The 18,639-nt window shown below is 33.4% G+C and overlaps 1 protein-coding gene across 5 annotated transcripts in view; it reads left to right on the top strand.

The window, feature by feature from the left end:
* EPB41L5 (erythrocyte membrane protein band 4.1 like 5) overlaps window positions 1–18,639 on the top strand; it is a 103,041-nt gene that overhangs the window by 18,849 nt on the left and 65,553 nt on the right. For all 5 annotated transcript variants that reach the window (XM_014565005.2, XM_032479298.1, XM_032479297.1 and 2 more), the window contains exons 4-14: window positions 1,708–1,750; window positions 2,743–2,821; window positions 3,810–3,854; window positions 4,035–4,087; window positions 7,172–7,292; window positions 7,424–7,511; window positions 8,282–8,370; window positions 10,996–11,065; window positions 15,435–15,604; window positions 15,857–15,963; window positions 17,058–17,085. In XM_014565005.2, the coding sequence (XP_014420491.1) occupies window positions 1,708–1,750; window positions 2,743–2,821; window positions 3,810–3,854; window positions 4,035–4,087; window positions 7,172–7,292; window positions 7,424–7,511; window positions 8,282–8,370; window positions 10,996–11,065; window positions 15,435–15,604; window positions 15,857–15,963; window positions 17,058–17,085 (893 nt within the window). The remainder of the gene's footprint in view (window positions 1–1,707; window positions 1,751–2,742; window positions 2,822–3,809; window positions 3,855–4,034; window positions 4,088–7,171; window positions 7,293–7,423; window positions 7,512–8,281; window positions 8,371–10,995; window positions 11,066–15,434; window positions 15,605–15,856; window positions 15,964–17,057; window positions 17,086–18,639) is intronic.

The raw sequence follows: 18,639 nt of genomic DNA, 5'->3' as shown, positions 1-18,639 counted from the left end.
GGCACAATTAAATTGCCTCCTGGAAGGTTTGTGCTCATTTGTACTCATTATGGTATATGAGAGTCCCCCCAACTGAGGTTATGTGAGACTGCCCAGGTGACCAGCCATTCGCTTATTAATTCATTGCAGTCTAATAGATGGAACCTCAAGATAGAGCGACTCCCAGATCCATGATTGTGTGGAGAAAACAGTCTAGGGCACATAAGCAAATTTTATCTCATACCCAGTATGTGATTAGCATTAGGCTGTAGTAGTATTTTGCACAGTTAAGTCTTTGATTTTTGAATATTAGATTTCTGGGCTTGGCCTGATGGATGCACTTTACACTGTCCTAGGTGAAGTATTTTCAGCTGATAGGTTGAACTATGTTCTGCTTATTGGCTGGCTTAGCATTATATTAATGGATGGATGTGTAAAACTGAACACTTGCTAGATTGAAATATGCTTAAAAGTGGGTATCCACCTGAATTTACTGAAAGACGAAAGATGGCTAAGTAGCCTACACATATGGATCCAGAAAAATATCATGCAGTGTTTAATTGCCTTTTGAATTGTTTATTGACCATCGTATTTCGACGTGCCAGAGTTACTTTGCCAACAAACTGGTGGTTCTATGAATTTCACTTTTGGATCTTGGCAGAGAATAGGGAGAAGAGGCTAGGCAAATAATTGGCAAGAAAAGCAGATGGTTACAAGTCTTTTAACAATGCGGCCTTGTTTATCCACTCTTTGCCTATCTGGATTTCTGAGACTGGATTCCTTTGCTCTGTGAACTAGCTAGCACAAGAGCACTCCTTTCCTGTAGGGTGCTTGGAATTGTAAGCATGCTGAATAGAACACAGTCATGTGTATCTTAGTGGGATGAGTGCATCCTGTCCCTGTTAGAGCTTGGTGGTGTAAAGGGATTAATAATGAGAAGTGAGCTGGGAATGGTTTATCAGTGGACGTCTCTGGAATTGGTTCTTAGGTCTGTTTGTGTTTCAGAGTGAAGAGGTTACAGAAATCAAAAGTCTATTACTCTTAAATTGTCACAACATTTTAAACTGACTATAACTCAAAAAAAAAAAAAAAAAAAGTCTGTTACTCTTGAAACCAGAAGTCTGCTAATCACAATGTTACCATTTTTTATTTGTAAAGCAAAGGAGGAAAGACCGCTTATTTTAATGGATAGGGGCTTGGTTATGACAAAGAGTTTAATTTTATTGTGCAGGCTCTTTCAAAGACTACTACTTTGCGTAGTATCTGTTTTGTAAAATATGAGTGACATTTTTTCACCAAATTTGGGGTCATGACCGGTTAATAAATCTCACCTTTTTAATTACAAGAATGAACCAAGCACTAGAATATGAGGATACTTTTCTTCTGTCTGATTGTACCATTTTTGAGACTTATCTTTTGGGGAACAGTGAGAAAAACTAAGGCCAGAATTTAGAATATCATCCTGGTTACTAAGAGAGCAGAGGAAATGTTTTAAGAAGTCATATGTCTGGTTTTAGGTCTTTTTATTATATTCATATATATCGTAAGCTTGCTGTAGAGTCTGGGCAGGTTAACCCCCTTCCCCCGAATTTTCAATCTCACTTTTATTTTTCTCTTATGAAATATTTCCTTATGGTTATAAGCAAACGCATGATGAAAATTAACTTTAATAATTAAAATGTTAAGTTCTCTCATCTGCTTAACAGCTAACTTTGTTTTTATTTTTAGCATTGGTTGGATGGTACAAAGAGCATCAAAAAGCAAGTAAAAAGTAAGTATTGAAAAAATCGTGGAAAAAAGTGGAAATCCAATTATATATAATTGTATATTATTAAACTTCTGATTTCTAATAGTTAAAGACATAAGAAATCACATTTCAGATGAGTTTCTTAGCATTTCTACTTTCTAAAAATAATTTCAATCTGATATACTGACCCATCTCTTAAATTATACACAGTTGATGGTAATCTGGATTCAAGTGCCTTTAGTTTGTACCCAGGAAAAGGCTTGCAGTTTGCAAATGAGATTGAGTTTCCATGAGATGCTTAACTTTTATGTAGTAATTACTTTCGTTAGGATTTTCCTGTTTGGCACCTGCCTTACTCTAGAAAATCTTTCAAGACCTTTAAGACTGTAAATTTTTTTTTTTAAGGAATCAAAAGAAGCAATTCACATAAAATGTCAGTATTATTCCTAGTGATAGTCAGGGGGAAAATACCAGTGTCCGATCCATAATCTGTCATGTTTTCTGTTAATAGAGATATCAGGGCACCTCAACTCTTTTCTTTACAAAATAATGGGACCACTGAGAATATAGAGGTTAGTGAAGTAGGGGAAGTGAATTAGAAAGTATGTGGGAGGATTTGCCATGTGCCATTAATAAGGTAGGCATTCCTCCGTGCCTGCAAGAAATACAGCTCTGTGGATTTTTAGGGCTGTTAGAGTGCATAGTCAAGACTTTTATTTTATTTGATATATTTGGCCCTATACTGTTAGAATTAATCTGGAGCTGTCTGTTCTCAGGAGGACAGATGACTGGTAGTAGGATATGATGGCTGGCACATTTAAAACATCTATTGATTACTCTTGTGGTGTTGGGTTTAATCAAGCCCACAGTGTAACCTGAACTATTGCCACAGTAATCTGTTACCTTCTGTCCACTTCAGTAGATTTTTGACAAATTTACTGGCTGAAAATTCTTACTATTTAAATAGCTGTATTTAAAAAATTAAAGCCTTTTTTTCTTCTTTCCCCAAATGGCAGTTGGTTCACCCTATTGTCTGCATCTTCGAGTTAAGTTTTATTCCTCAGAACCAAATAATCTTCGTGAAGAGCTAACCCGGTAAGACCATTATCTAGAGTTGTGTACAAGAGTAAAGTTTTGGTCAGGCTAGCTGAAGATGTTGGAAGATTGTCTTTATAATTCTTTCTAGTTTACAAACAGCTAAAAATGGTTACTTTGCCTCTGGTAATAAGACATCAGACAAAAGAATTTCATTTTAGGACAGTATTATTTTAAGTGCAGGATTTTTTTTTCTTTGTTTACCAGTTTTCAAAATAAAGAATTAGTTCTCTAGCATCCACTAGGAAGTTCTTTCTTTTAACTGTCATTATCAACTCACAGATTTTAAACAGGACTGATGTGTTTCAATACATTACCATATTATGTTTATTGATATTCAAATGATCTGTCTTTAGCCACTGGGAATTACTTCGAATTGGCTCCTGACTTTACCTATTGAAATGCCATTGATTAATGAAAAATGTTAAATCTTGGCTTTGCTTGAATAGTTTTGAATAACTTTGAATATGTTATAAACATATTTTTATTTTGTCTTGGCTCCTTCGTCTTTATTCACTAACTCAGTTACAAACCTGTGACTCATGAGCACATACTATTTTTATTAAGTAAAAACTTGAGTTGCTGAGTCTCTTTGGAAGGGTTTCCTCTTGAACACTCTGCTAATGAATGAGATTGTAGTTATTATCCATATGTACAGAGCTGTATCCCTTTATGTATAAGGTGGCTGTGTTGTCAGAGTAGGATTAAATCAGATCACAGAGCTCAATGCCAGGAATTCATTTTAAACCTTTTCTTTTAAGGTGCTATACAGTACTCTGTGGCCTGCTATTCCTTGCTGCTATCATGTGGACATGCTACCATCCTCCTGATGTTTATTGCCTCCTTTTTCATATTCTTTTTTCCTTTACAGACTTTATTATGGGTAAAATTCTATAATTAAGGATATTTCTTGTCCAATTAGACAGCAGGATTATTTTTCACAGCAGATTATTCTATTTGTATAATTTATACCTTTTACTTTTCTTAGGTATTTATTTGTTCTTCAGTTAAAACAAGATATTCTCAGTGGAAAGTGAGTATTAGTTTAAGGTAAACCACATTTTCTTGACTAGTTGAAAAATGATTCTGAAAAATAAGTTTATAGTTATAAATTATGAAAAAGAAATGTCCAACATAAAGCATGTATTTCCATTTATCATAAAACAAAGGCTGTGAAATTGTCTTGTCTAACAAATTTGTGTTTTGGTCTCAGGTTAGAGTGTCCTTTTGAAACAGCAGTTCAGTTGGCCGCTTACAATTTGCAAGGTAAGCAAGTTTTACCTTGACTGTTCAGAGTAACGCATAATTTTTCTATGTGTGTGTTTAAAGGATTTCAAAAGATTCAAAGTGATGTCCAAGAAAAGAAACACCACTGTTGTATAAACTTGTATCAGTATCCAACTCTGACTTTCACTTGTCTTGGAACGTTGCCTTCTTTTTCTTCCCTTTTCGCTTTATTTGCTCCTTTTCCATCTAATAGTGTTTTCAAAGAAAAATTGTAGTCTACTTGATAATTCAATAAATGTTAGGATTGGACCCTCAGCTAATTTTTTTCCTTTAAAAAGAATACAATGAATGGTATATGAGTAAATTGTTGCTTTCTTTAGTCTTATTCTTAAAAATAAGAAATACTTGAAAGAAATATTTAGCATGTATTTAAAAGTTTCTGGTGATTATTTTAAGAATTGAAAAAAAAAGCACTTTCTGGTAAATGAGATGAAAGAAAAACTCGCTTTTTTGTACCTTGTTACACTGATCAAGTACTGTTAAACCTAGATATTTTCTTCTGAAAAATGAACATTTTAGGAAAATTATAATTTCAGTCCTTATTTATAAGATGGAAAGAAATATTCTGATTGGAGTACCTGCATATACTAGAATAAAATTAATATTTAATGATTATTAAGATATTAATAATTCTGTGCTTTTTTTTTGGGTGATTCCATATTATCCCCAATCTCTCTAAATCGGTAGTATTTATTTTCCATTGTATGGATAATAATAAGACTTAAGTTTTCATGGTAAGCCTAGTAGTTTGCTTATTTTGTATTTCTCCTATTTTAGAAAGCATATTTTCCTGTTGATAGAGGACTGGTGACTGTGTTAGCGGATAGAGAAACCCCCAAGTTGGAAAGCCCATGAAACCTGTGGGCAAGCCCCTCCACAAATTTGTGGGTCCTTACCTGCTGATTGAGACAGAATTGTCAGTAGAGGCAGAAGGACAAAGTGAAAAAAAAGAGCTGCTTTATTGCTCAGAGAAAGAAGGGGAAAAAAGCAAAAAAAAAAAAAAAAAAAAAAACACCCCAAAAACTTCTGCAGAGAGCCTTCAACCAGCTCAAGACAGCTCCAGCCCCCCGTCGAGCCACGAGGTCTTTTATTGGAAAGCTCTGCCATCATCTTCTTTCTCGTGACGCCAGTCTTCTATTACTGGCTCCTTCCTCCCGAGCTCAGCCCTAATTTAAAAACTTTGGCAGGAAAAAAGGGAACAAAGAGATACTGGGGTATGCCCTTGGAATTGATGCCGCAGTTGTGGAACATAAAATGTCTTGTATGGCTTTGTCCTTGGAATCAAGGTGCCAGCTGCGGGATAAGAGAAACAATGTGTTTTTTTGTTTGTTTGTTTTTTGTTTTTAAACTGCCTGGCACTTTCCTTCTCTTGTTAATCAGCCAGGGTCAGTAAGCCTGCCTAATCACATCTCTCAACTGAAGGAAATTTCTGAACTTCAAAAATGTGCCACTAGTGTAAATTGTTATGTCTGCCTCCATCTACTATTGCAGTCTGTCTCCAGATTAAAACATGTTTTCTCATCTGCAGAATGTCAAATAGATACTAGTTTGAAGTGCTATGCCTCCTAGCATTGTAATAATCAGAAGTGTGTAATTGCATGCGTCTTCTTGAAAGCACATTTTTTTACATTTTATTAATTGCTGTGTGGAGTTGTTAATTCTAAAACTCTCAGATCTGCTGAAAAGCTGTACTTTTAAATATTTGTGTTCCACCATTTATTGCTTCATGTATTCTGTCTGTGCCTCATTGTGTAAGTTTCATGACAGCCAAAGTATATGCTTCTTGAAAATAATGATTTTTACACCTTTTTGTGTATTTAACAAAACACTCACTCAGAGTAATGCCACTAAATACTTATTGTTTGATTAATGCATGTGGCTCTATTATCTCTTAATCCTACTTACCACATTTTTTCCCTAAAATAATATCTTTCCTGCTTTTTCCTTGATCCATGGCACCCTTATTTTTATGATTCCTCCAAACTTCATGCTATGTCTTATGCATCTTTTTTGTCCCATGTATAACAGTTTACTGAATCCTACTTATTTATTATTAAGGTCCTTAATAATAAATCTGCTGAAGTATTATTCCTATCTTCAAAAAATGATCTCCTTGCTTCTCATTTATGATTTTCTATCTTAACAGAATAATTTTTATCACTTTTCTCACACTCAAGTTCAGTTTTTCTGTACCATTTTAGTATATATCCTGAACAACATTATGTAGCAAATTTGGTTGTGATCCAGACAGAAGAGCAATTTCTTTAGCAGTAAAGTGGGTGTGATATTTTCCAAAGTTGTTGTGAAGTTAAATGACAATATATCTGTAATATGTCTAGTGTGTGGAGTAGTTGCTCAGTAAACAGTAAGTTAATATCATTTTTATGATTATCTCAAGGCAGTTCTCATGTATTCTTTTTTCTCCACAGCTGGTTTTTTTTTTTATCACAATGAAATATTTTAAAGGAAATATTTTATATTTCTAAAGTATAGAAAATTAGATTCATTTTTTTCCCTCCTTCCCCAAACCCAGTCCAGAAATAACCACAGATGGGTACATAAATGTGCATTGTCCAGTTCTTTTCCTGCTGCCTTCCTTCACCAAGTACTTTTTAGTAATTTTTCTTTGTTTTATATCTTACAGTGATATTTGATGTCAGATACTGTGCATATTAGCTTCTTAAAATATACCAGCTAATTGTTCTTTAAGGATTGCTAAATATTTTTGTTTATTCAGTATAAGATGTGAAGGTATTTCTCTATGGAAGTCTAAAAGAGGTTTTCAAAAGCTAAGCATTGTAAGGTATGACTGAATTAAGAGAAAGACTTTTAACTGAAAATACAGTACCAACCACAAATACGTGATTTGTGTGTACAGACAATAAGTCATGAGTCTAAGCTAGATTTATTTTTGGTAGTGGTCTGGGTGTTATGAATGCCTGGTAGTTTAAGAAAGAATCTTTCTAATCTTCTTAGCAATTTTTCCTAATTAGTATTAAAGAAGGATTCAGCAGGAAGTAGACTTATTAACAAAATATAACTTTGTTAAAATTATGTTTGTAGCTGAACTTGGTGACTATGATCTTGCTGAGCATAGCCCTGAACTTGTATCTGAGTTCAGGTTTGTGCCTATTCAGACTGAAGAGATGGAGCTGGCTATTTTTGAGAAATGGAAGGAATACAGGTACTTGACATTTAATCACACTTTAACATCATAATAGTGGTTTCGTATTTGTTTTCTTCTATCTCAATGCTTGATGTAAAACTCATTTATTATTTCTTACTATCTTAAAAATGATTATTTTTAAATTTCAGAGGTCAGACACCAGCACAAGCTGAAACCAATTATCTGAATAAAGCCAAATGGCTAGAAATGTATGGGGTTGATATGCATATGGTCAAGGTGAGCACTGTGTTGTGATGCTTTTTAAAAAATTGATTCCTTCAAGATTCAAGGTAACTATGGAATTTTTCAGTATGAGGGAGATTATGGAGTTTCCGTGGGCTAAAACTGGGTACTTAAGATGTAAATAAATGGTTATGATGATTGAGTTTAAATACTGAATGATGAGAATCACAGAAAAGTTTATCATAAGAAAGAAGAAAAACAACCAAAATCTCAAAAAAGGCGTGTCTGTGCTTTTAAGTTTTTTTTTTTTAAGTTCTTAAAGCACTTTTTATTCTTTAAATTCCTGTTCATATCACCTTATGTCATGTAAGCTGAGTAGGCTCTGTAAAAATGAACATAATTTTAGAAGTAAAGTTGACAATTTGGAAAAAGTTTCTTGAGAGGACTTTGATAAGCTGTAGTATAATATAGCTTGTGTAGTGATTTAAGCCATTTTTGGTTTAAGAAGCTAAATTTTCCCAGAAAGGCAGTCTTTTTCAAAATTTGTGAATTGAATAGTGACTAGAATATGGGAAGAATCTGGAAAGCTTTGTCATGGCAGTGGAACTACCTGTTTTCAACGAAGTGTTTCAGTGAACTAGATATGCGTGAATTTTTCTGAGAATGTGGTTCTGGTGGTTTTAGTTGTTGAAAACTCCTTATGTATTAGTATTAGCCTGTATATAATTAGAATAATTCAATGTGAAAATAAAATTAAATTGTGTGAAAATGTGAAACCTGTTTCATGCAAGTAAAGCTAACACGTTTTGCTCTCCTTAAATTAGGCTAGAGATGGGAATGATTATAGCTTGGGACTAACCCCAACAGGAGTCCTTGTTTTTGAAGGAGAGACCAAAATTGGCTTATTTTTTTGGTAAGCAGACTTAATGTCAAAGATAATTATTTTTGTATAGTTTTTTGAATGAGTTAAAGCACTTATATGATGTTAATGCATAAAATAGAATGGGTAATCAAATAGTTCTGAAAAGCTTAGAAATGAATTTCACCTCTCTCCTGTCATACTTGTATTCATCTTTAGTTCTACTCTCCAAGGCAGTGAGGCAGTTTTTAAAACTCCTCTAGTTGTATTTTCCATTATTTTCAAGCTATGTCAGAATACATGCCTTAATAAAAATATTTTATATGTGTATTAAACATTCACATGGCCACTCTCTCCCGTCATGTAGTTATGTCGCTGTTTTTAGTATTTCTTGTTCTGCAGTCTTTTTCCTCCCTACTGCTTATTATGTAAGAGGAAGATATTAGCACTTTTACCCCCACTTTGAAGCTATGCTTCTCTTTCTGTGTCTCAACTTCTATTGTCCATACTTTAAATTATATTTACTTTTACATCAAAAATATTACTTGGATTTCATAACTGTAATTGAGTTTTTCAGGTTTTGTCTGGTCATTTCTAAAAGCTGAAAATTAGAAAATAACACTTATACTATTGTGTCTTGGTTTATATTATTAGGTCTTTGTGTAGAGCTTAGTGGTGTACTGGTGTTACATACATGGGCTGAGGATGGCTCTTGTACATTGGTCCCTCTGTTTACTTCTTCACAGCATACCAGGACTGTCAGCTCAAACTCTGCCAGTGCCAACCTCAAATTCTTATACATTCAGTTGCTTTAAATAGAGCCCAGCAAGTTTAGTTTTAGCCATTTAGAACCTGCCTGGTGTGTGTATCTCATTGCAAACTGCACTTCACATTTGTTAGCCATAGAAAAGCAAATCCTGTACCTGTAAGAGACCCCAAACCACTTCTGCCCTTCAGAGCTCTGTGGCTCAGAGGCTTCTCCTGTGCTGCTGAGTGACATTGCCTAGACACATAAGCCCCCTCTCTGATTGTCCTCCCTCCTGGGAGTTCCCTTACTCTTCTCCCCTCCTAGGTGGTGGCCCTGTTGCCACTTTATCTGGAAGGTCTCCTGCTATGAAGGACGTCCCCACTTACGCAACCCTGTGCAAACCTATCAATAAAGCTCGTGCAGTACTGCTATCTCCTGGTCCTGTCTTTATCAGCCGTGAAATCCTTGAACTCAAAACTGGGATTACATTTCCTTTCTGTATAGTTTTTTTTTTTTTCTCTAGTACTTTTAGCTCTTGTGCACCCCACACATCTTTTTAAGTGACTTGCCTTTGTTTTAAGTTTTTTCACATTTTCAAAGGTTGCATGAAATGATTCTTTTCCAGTTGGAACTGTTTGCTCTTCCAGGCTGCTCTACAGCTTTTTTCTTGGGACTTCCTTTCCCTTTTTTCTCAGGAATCTGTGTCTTCTTTCCATATTTTCCTCTTTCTTTGCTTTGTTTTTTCTGTTTTATACCTTCAAGTAACTGCCTAAGAAAAGGGTGAATGAGGTAAATTATTTGAATCCTTGAATGCCTTAAAATGGTTTATTCTTCTCTTACGCTTTCTTGATAATTGGGCTGAGAGTGGAATTTTAAGTTGAAAATTATTTTCCCTTAAAAAGTTGAAGATCGTATTTCATTTATTTTTGCATCCAAAGGTCCCTCCTAGAGACTCTCTGGGAGACCCGAGTGTAACACCTTTATAATTGTCCCTTGATGGGTGAGAAAGCTGGGCTGTGTATTTACCCAGCCCTTTAGTGTTAATTCTCTGACATTTCCAGCTTGTCCACTGGGCACATGGAACATCCTTCATGGCCAAAGAATGTCCTAGGTAGAAAGATAAAGCATCTTTTGTACTGCCTTACAAGAATCAGTTGAATTAATACATGTAAAACACTTAGAGTATGTGACACTTAGTAGGCATTATGTATTTGTTACACTTAAGTGCTACATTCTTCCCTCGTATCACACTTATTTATTTACTTATTTAGTACAGCTCTCATAAACAAGTTATATTTTATAATTGTATTTTAGGTAAGATATATTTAAAAATTAGAGTGAGAATCATGTTTTGACATTCACAGTTCATAGAAGTACAGAGTTAAATTTGGTAAATTGCTTAGGATTTTCGTACTGGTGGGAGATGGAGTTGGAAAGTGGGCCATAAAGTGAGGTTTAAAAACATTTTTTTTAATTAAACATATCTTTAACCAAAATTGCTATAGAAAATAGAGTTGAAGATCAGTAATTTGGTTTTTTAATCCCTTTTAAAAAGCTTTAGTTTTTCCTTTATCCAATTCCTGTACTGCTGCTTTAATATTAGGCTTAGAGAATCTCTTACACCATAGTAAGGGGCCTATGAAATACATGTGTATGTATTTCTTCATTTTCTTTTTTCCTTAACATTTTTGGTGTCTTACATATGAACAGCTTAAATTTTTTCAGAGGGATTGCTTTTGAAATTTTTTCTATTATCTGAACTATTTTTTAGATTGGGAGCTTTTTCACTGGACAGTACAGGTTATGTTTATCCTCTTAACCAGTTTTCAATTCAGAAGTTAGATAATTAATGTGCTTGAAGTAACAACAAATTTTTTTCAGTTTAGAGTACATGTATTTGAAATCTGGCTGTTATTCTCATATTGTTATAGGCCCAAGATAACCAGATTGGATTTTAAGAAGAACAAATTAACTCTGGTGGTTGTAGAAGATGATGACCAGGTAGGAATTATATTGTATTACATATTTAACAAGAACTGTGCTAAGTGGTAACTTAAGTATCTGAAAGGGGAAATGCACTTCATTTTATAGAGCCGTGAGATAGAAATATAGTATAACTAATAATTTAATTAAATAATTTCCTACTTTAGGTCACACAGTCCTGAAACTATAGTTTTTTTACCTTTAAGATTAAAGATTAAATAAAAGACTATTCTTGTTTCTTTGTTGTTAATACATCTTAAGTGTATAAAAATTACATTTATAAATGGCTTTGTCCCTTTAGTACTTGATTAAAAGATTAATCAATAAGAGCTACCTAATAATATTCTTTAATAAAGCCTTTTATACTAAGGATTACCCTTTTTTTGGTTAAATTTAGTTCCTGATTGATACTCATACAACATGGATGCATCTCAAATGAATTATGCTTAGTGGAAGAAGCCCAACTCAAAAGATTGTGACTGCCATTTGTATGACAACCTGGGAAAGGCAAATCCATAGGAATAGAGAATAGCTCACTAATTGTTTCAGATTAGGGGAGTGAGGCGCCTTGACTGCAAAGAAACAGTACAGAGAATTTTGGGGGAATTAGAGAACTATTCTGTGTCCTGATTTTAGTGGTGATTGTGTGATTCTGTGCATTTTCAAAACCGACAAAATTGTGAGTAAATAAAAATAAAGTAATTTTACTGCATGCGAAGTAATACATTTAAAATGTACATGGATATACATAAAAGCAAGTAGGCACATGTTAAAAAGATTTGTATACACAATGAGGTGTGAGTAGGGCTACTTGGCAGAACCTAAAAGAAGATTCTGAAAATTAGAGGAAACAGCTGTAAGTTTTTTGAAAATTGTAAGTTTTATTACTGTTCCATGCAAAGGATTGCTCTATCACACAGCTTAGAAGAAAATCAGAGACAATAATAGAGCATTTTAAAAAGAAATCTCTTCATGGCACAGATGATCATTATACTGTCAACAAATGAGTTGAAAATGATTCAGAAGAGGCAGATTTCACATCTAAAAACGATCTATTTTACAAGTATTTTCCTTTTTATGTAAGCACAGATGTGATTAAATGTTACTTGTATCTAAATCTAAAAGAATCATTCAAGAAGAATAAAATATAATTTTATGTGATAAGGAAATATGGTCATAATTTAATTGATGATTCTTTTCTTTCTGGGCCATAAAATAATTGTGCATCTTACAGTTGATGGCATTTTAGATTTGATTTAATATAGTATTCGCTTCTTGGTTATCTTTTTGAAGGGTATTTTACACACTTATACAGGCAAATGTGTATATCAGTTCTTTTTTATACACAGGACTCCATGCTTATACACTGTTCTCTTATCCTTTTTTAAACTTCACATTGTAACTTGGAATGTTTACTATATTGGTTCTTAAAAATGTTCTTCATTCTTATAAAAGCAAACTAAATTGCATAGTATTTATGGTGTACCTGAATTTATTTGATCAATTCTCAATGAATTGACATTTATTCACTATATATAATTAATTTGTAATTGGCAAGTATCTGTGCGATAATTTCCTAGAGATGGATTTGCGAAGTCAAATGGTTATGTTCACTTGTCCTGAATATAGAGAGAGCCTATCGAGTTGCATAATTTTCAGTGTACAGGGCTGTTTCCTTAGAGGAAATTAATCACATTTTCACCTGAAAGGTGAAAAATGGAATTTCATTGTAGGTTTAATTTTTGTTATTATGAGTGACACTGCATATCTTTTCATACGTTTGAGTTACTTGATTTCCTTTTCTCCAGACTTTCTGCTCCTATCCTTTGACCATTTTTCTTCAGGATTATTGGTTTTTTTCTTACAAGTTTTATCTTTTGTCATGGACGTTATACATATTTTATGTAATTGTTGTTTGTCTTTTAACATTGCTTACTGTGGTTTTGCCATGCACTTTAAGAAATTTTAAATAGGGAAATTTATCAGTCTTTTATGGCTTCTGGGTTTTGTGTCAGAAAGCTTTTCCCCTTTTTGAGGTTATACACTTTCCCATGACTTTCTATGTGTAGTTGTTGCTAAATATCATTGAAGTATAGCTTACATTCAGATAAGTGTGAAAATAAATGTACAACTTGTTGAATTTTCTCATACACTGGTATGATCAGCCCTGGGCCGAGGAAATAGGATACTACCAGAATTATGGAATTTCTCTTGTGCTCCCCACCAAGTACAGTTTCCCATGGGTAACCTCTCTCCTGACTTTAACACCATAGTTTAGTTTTTGCCTATATTTTGAACTTTATATAATGAAACCTGACTGAATGTTCTCTTTGTGTTTTGCTTCTTTATTTTAGCATTTTATTTGTGAGCTTTCTGCCCTGTTGTAGCAAGTAGTTGTAGTTGGCCCATTCTTAGTATCATATAATATTCAGTATTATGAATAGACTGGTTATTTATCCATCCTGCTGTTGATAGACATCTGAGTTATTTTTAGTTTTCGGCTGTTAAGAAGAGTGCTGCCACGAGCACTGGGATATGCATGTGTTTGGCTTTTGTGGATACTGCGAAACCGTTTTCCAAAGTGTTTATACAAGTTTGCTCTCCCACCCGCAATGTGTGAGAGTTCTGTTCTTCTGCTTGTGTTTGGTATTCTCTTTTTTATTTTAGCTGTTTTGATAGTGGAATCTTTTGGGGGTTTTAGTTTGCATTCCTCTGATGACTAGTTCAGTTTTGCACTTACTTATACATTTATCAGATGTTTGGATATTCTTTTTTATGAAGAACTTGTTAAGATCTGTTTATTTTTCTGTTAGGTCATGTGCTTTTTTCCTCATAGGAGAAGTTCTCTGTATATTTTGGATATCAGTTCTTTGTCAGATACGTATGTTGCTACTACCTTGTGATCCCTGGTTTACCTTTTGACTCCTTTTAATTGTATCCTTTGGATAAATAGAGGGTTTCAATTTTAATGGAATAATTTAAATAGGAGGTTTCAATTTTAAAAACAGAGGGTTTCAATTTTAATAGAAAAATTATACAATATTTCATTTGTGACCAGTAAATTTTGTGTCTTAAAATGTAGGGATCTTTGCCTGTATTAAGGACATTAAGAAACTACATATAAAGTTTATGAAGTATTTTTAAATGATAAAGTCATTTAAATTACAAAATATATTCAAAATATACTGGAAAGTACCACAAATTATAAAACATATCCATTTCACTCATCTCGATATAGCATTTTTTGCATTCTTGCTTCAGATCTCTTCTAGAAATACATAAATTAATAAGAGTATATTTGATACAGCTAAGGTCTAAGCCCCAGCTTGTCCCTTTCTTCCTCATTCTTGGAGGATATCATTCTCATATTTTCTAGTGTTTTGTAAATATAACCATATCATGACACATGGTAGAGTGTTTAAAAATTTACATATGTATGTATATTATATATAATATATATAAAATATATCTGAGGGCTTTTTCTGCAGCTTGCTTATTTTACCTAAACAGATGTAGATCTAGTTCATTCATTTTGACATATAGATAATATTCTGTAATATGAATAAGTAGTAATGCAGTAGTTCATCTTTTATTCATTTATCTCTGTATAGTTTTCAAATAGATCATTATTTACTTGATTGTCTTGTTTTGGACATTCAGGGTTTTGTACCAATTTTTACTATTATAAATGAGACTGTGAAGAAAATCTTTGGGTATAAATTTTGGCGTTTAGAAAATCTTTTTCTCTAGAGACACAATATAGCTTAGTTGTTAACAAATAGAGCTCTGGAGAATGAATGGTTAGGTTTAAATTCTGGTCTCCTCTCTTACTAGCTTTGTGACATTGGGCTTAACTTCATGAGCCTCAGGTTTTCTAATCTATGAAATGGGGATAATGATAATGTCTACTCATTAAAGCAATTCTTGTGAAATTCTTAGAAAAGTGTCTGTGAATGTTAACTAGTATAATTAGCTTCCTGCAAGTATTTAACTAGTAATTAAGTAGCATAATTAGATGACAAAGAATGTGGCCATTTTTAAGGCTGTTACATATATATAGTGAGACCTTATATGATCCTTTAAATTATAATTAAATATTTATTGATAAATATGGCAGATAAAGGCTCATTTTTTGTATCTGAGAAATGATATCAGTGAAAGTAGAACACTTAGGAATAATTTTATATTGGCTGAGAAAATGGACAGCTTGATTTTAATTTGCCTTTTTTTGGAGATAGCTATAAATAATGTTGGAGTTTCAGGAAACAAACTAGATGCTTTATTATTTGATTCTTGGTATTGCTGTGGTTGTATTTGTAGCTGAGTAGCAGGGGACAGGACTGTTTGAGTTACTAATTACCTCTCTTAACATCCATTTCTTCTTCAGGGCAAAGAGCAAGAACATACATTTGTCTTTAGACTGGATCATCCAAAAGCATGCAAACATTTATGGAAATGTGCTGTGGAGCACCATGCCTTCTTCCGCCTCCGAGCCCCTGTCCAAAAGAATTCTCACCGATCGGGATTTATTCGATTAGGATCACGATTTAGATACAGGTTAATGTTTATAGCTGCTTGTGACTTCTTTCATTATTTCATAGAGGCCAGAAAATTACCCCAACTCCTTGGGGTAATTTTACAATTGTATAACTGAGGCATAGAGAGATGAAGTGGTTTGCCACTGTTTTCCAGGTTCAGAATGGTTCTTTTAGGGAGAACCTCAGTGTAGAGTTTCTCTCACTTATGTGTATCTGATTACTGTAGACTTCAAGTTCTCTTACTCTCAGTCATATGCCTCATGTATTTTAGTGGGAAAACTGAGTATCAGACCACAAAAACCAACAAAGCAAGACGATCAGCGTCCTTTGAGAGAAGGCCCAGCAAACGATACTCTCGACGAACTCTACAAATGAAAGGTGAAATACAACCCTGTTTCGAAGGACTGTTCTTCTTGAAAGTTCATCCTGTGCTGGTATTGTTTCCTTGAGAGGAGGTTATCTCAGTCATAAGTCTATTCCAGTCAACTAAAGTGCTCTTATTTATTGCATTGGGTTCTAGCATAATCAATTTAATAAAACACAGGAGGAAAAACTGCTTATATTGTAGCTGAGATTAAACTTTATACTAATTGCAAGTCAGACACTGTGCTGAGTTTGTATTCAGTTTTTGTTTTTACTGTTTTTTAATTCTCTAGAACAATATTTTCCCTCTCTTTTTGACTTCCAGGTCTCATTCATGATAGTCTCTTAAATCCCCTTAGGTTTTAAAAAAAAACACACACATTGGTATATGATGAATACATTTTAAGTAAACGTTATTTTGTATTATAATAATATTAAAGATTCTGTTAAGTATAATTTTTAAATTTAATCATCAGTGTACATCATACCTAGACATTCCCAAATTCATAACTGTTACGTGCTGTTTAAGTTACTTGTGTAATAAAAAGAATGGTTTACTTTGATGAATAAACCAAAACTAGTGTTTGGTTTCACGAATCTGAGTTTACATTAAAATACGATTGAATTTTAAGTTTGTCCAATGTCAGAGTCATCACCAGTTATCCAAGAGCAACTGCTGTGACCTGATGTTTGGCAGTATCAATTTTTAGAAAAACTGATTTATAGCCATAATTTTTGATGTGCCTATAAATTAATAATATATAGCTATAAGTGAAACCACTTCAATTTGTTTAAAACCCTAAGTTACCTCTTAGACTCCACTGATGATGTTTCATTGTCACTGAGCTCACTTTAGAAGCTTGCAGGTGGTTCTGTTTCCAAAAAAAAGTGTATACTTATTTTATTGCTTTATTTAAAAATGGAAATAATTGTCATTATTCACTTTAATGATGTGAACGCTAGAACCCTTGTGAAATGAAGATTTTTAAATCTGTAGTTGGGAAACAGCTTACAAAGCAATTAATCAAGATTTACTTGTGAATAGTAAAGGTGTTTACCATGTAGGAGGAAACTAATGGGATTTTTTTTTTTTTTTTTTTTTTTGTCAGCAAGTACAGCAAAACCTGAAGAACTCAGGTGGGTAATGTCTTACAACTTAGGAATTAATAATAGAATGTTTTAACATTTATGTAGTTCCTGTCATTAAACAGATATTTGTTGAAGATCTGTCAAAGATTTATTAACTTGTCCCTGAGCATTGTGGATATAGCAGGGAACAGATAAACACATAGTGCCAGATAAAACTGACACAAAGAAAACTAAAGCAGTTTTAAAGAAAAAGAGTAGAGTTGGCTAGATGTGCTATTCCTAATGAGAATGACGTACATTTGTTATTGACATGTGAATGAGGATATAAAGATGAATAAATTATGGTTCTTGCACACAAGGAGGTCAAAGAACAAAGATTGTTTTGTAGGTAAGCAGTTCATTTTATTCCTGGGATAAATCCTGCTTGGTCATGGTGTATAATCTTTCTTTATATTATACGTTGCTGGATTTGGTTCACTAGTTTTGTAGATTTGAGTGTCTGTATTCAGCAAAGATACGGTCTGTGGTGTTCTTGTAATGTCTCCATCTGGTTTTGATATCAGGGTATTATTGGCTTCACAGAATGAGTTGGAAAATGTTTCCTTCTCTTCTGTTTTTTGAGGAGAGTTTGTAAAGAAAACTTCACACAAAGAAAGATGGCAAGAAGACTTTAATGGTGAATTCTACCATTTATTTAGTCATCTTGCCATCATTCTTTATGTGAAGTTTTTAAGTTTCCAGTTCAGTTTCTTGTTATTAGTCTATTCATAGTTCATTTTTCATCTTGAGGCAGTTTGGGAGTTTGTGTCTTTCTAGAATTTGTTCATTTATCTGAGTTATCTAATCTGTGGTACACAGTTGTTCATATTACTCTTTTTTCATTTTTATTTCTGTAAGCTTTGTGGTGATGTCCCTCATTCATTTCTGATTTTAGTAATTTGAGTTTCTTTTTCCCTCGGTCAGTCTGCAAAGGTTTGTCAGTTTTGTTGACCTTTTCACAGAACCAGCTTTTGGTTTCATCAGTTTTCTCTGTTCCTCTATTTCTTATTTCATTAATTTTCACTCTGGTATGTTATTTCATTCCTTCTGTTTGTTCTAGGTTTAGTTTTCTCTTTTTCTAGTGTCTTTTAGGTGGAAGATTAGATTATTGGGATTTGAGATCTTTTGTCTTTTTTACTATAACATTTATTTCTTTTTAAATATTACATTTATACCTTATAAATGTCTCTCTAACTAAGCACTGCTTTAATCACATTTCATAAGTTTTATCTTGTACTTTCACTTTTATTCATCCCAAATTACTTTCTGGTTGCTCTTAGGATTTCTTCTTTCACCCTTTGGCTACTTGGGAGTGTGTTGCTTATTTCTTGTATCTTAAATTTTCCCTTCTCTCTCTCTTTTTTTTTTTTTTTTTTTTTTTTTGGTAATTTTATTCCATGGTGATTGGAGAACATACTTCACGTGACTTTGATCCTTTCACATTTATTGAGACCTGTATTATGGCCTAGCATGTGATTTGTCTTGGAAAATGTTCTGTGTGCACTTGAATGTATATCCTCCTGCTAAGTGTAATGTGCTATAGATGTCTGTTAGGTCTGCTTG

This window comes from Camelus ferus, chromosome 5 (genome assembly GCF_009834535.1).
Source record: "Camelus ferus isolate YT-003-E chromosome 5, BCGSAC_Cfer_1.0, whole genome shotgun sequence".
Lineage (NCBI taxonomy): Eukaryota > Metazoa > Chordata > Mammalia > Artiodactyla > Camelidae > Camelus > Camelus ferus.
This window is presented reverse-complemented; position numbering and strand designations above follow the sequence as displayed.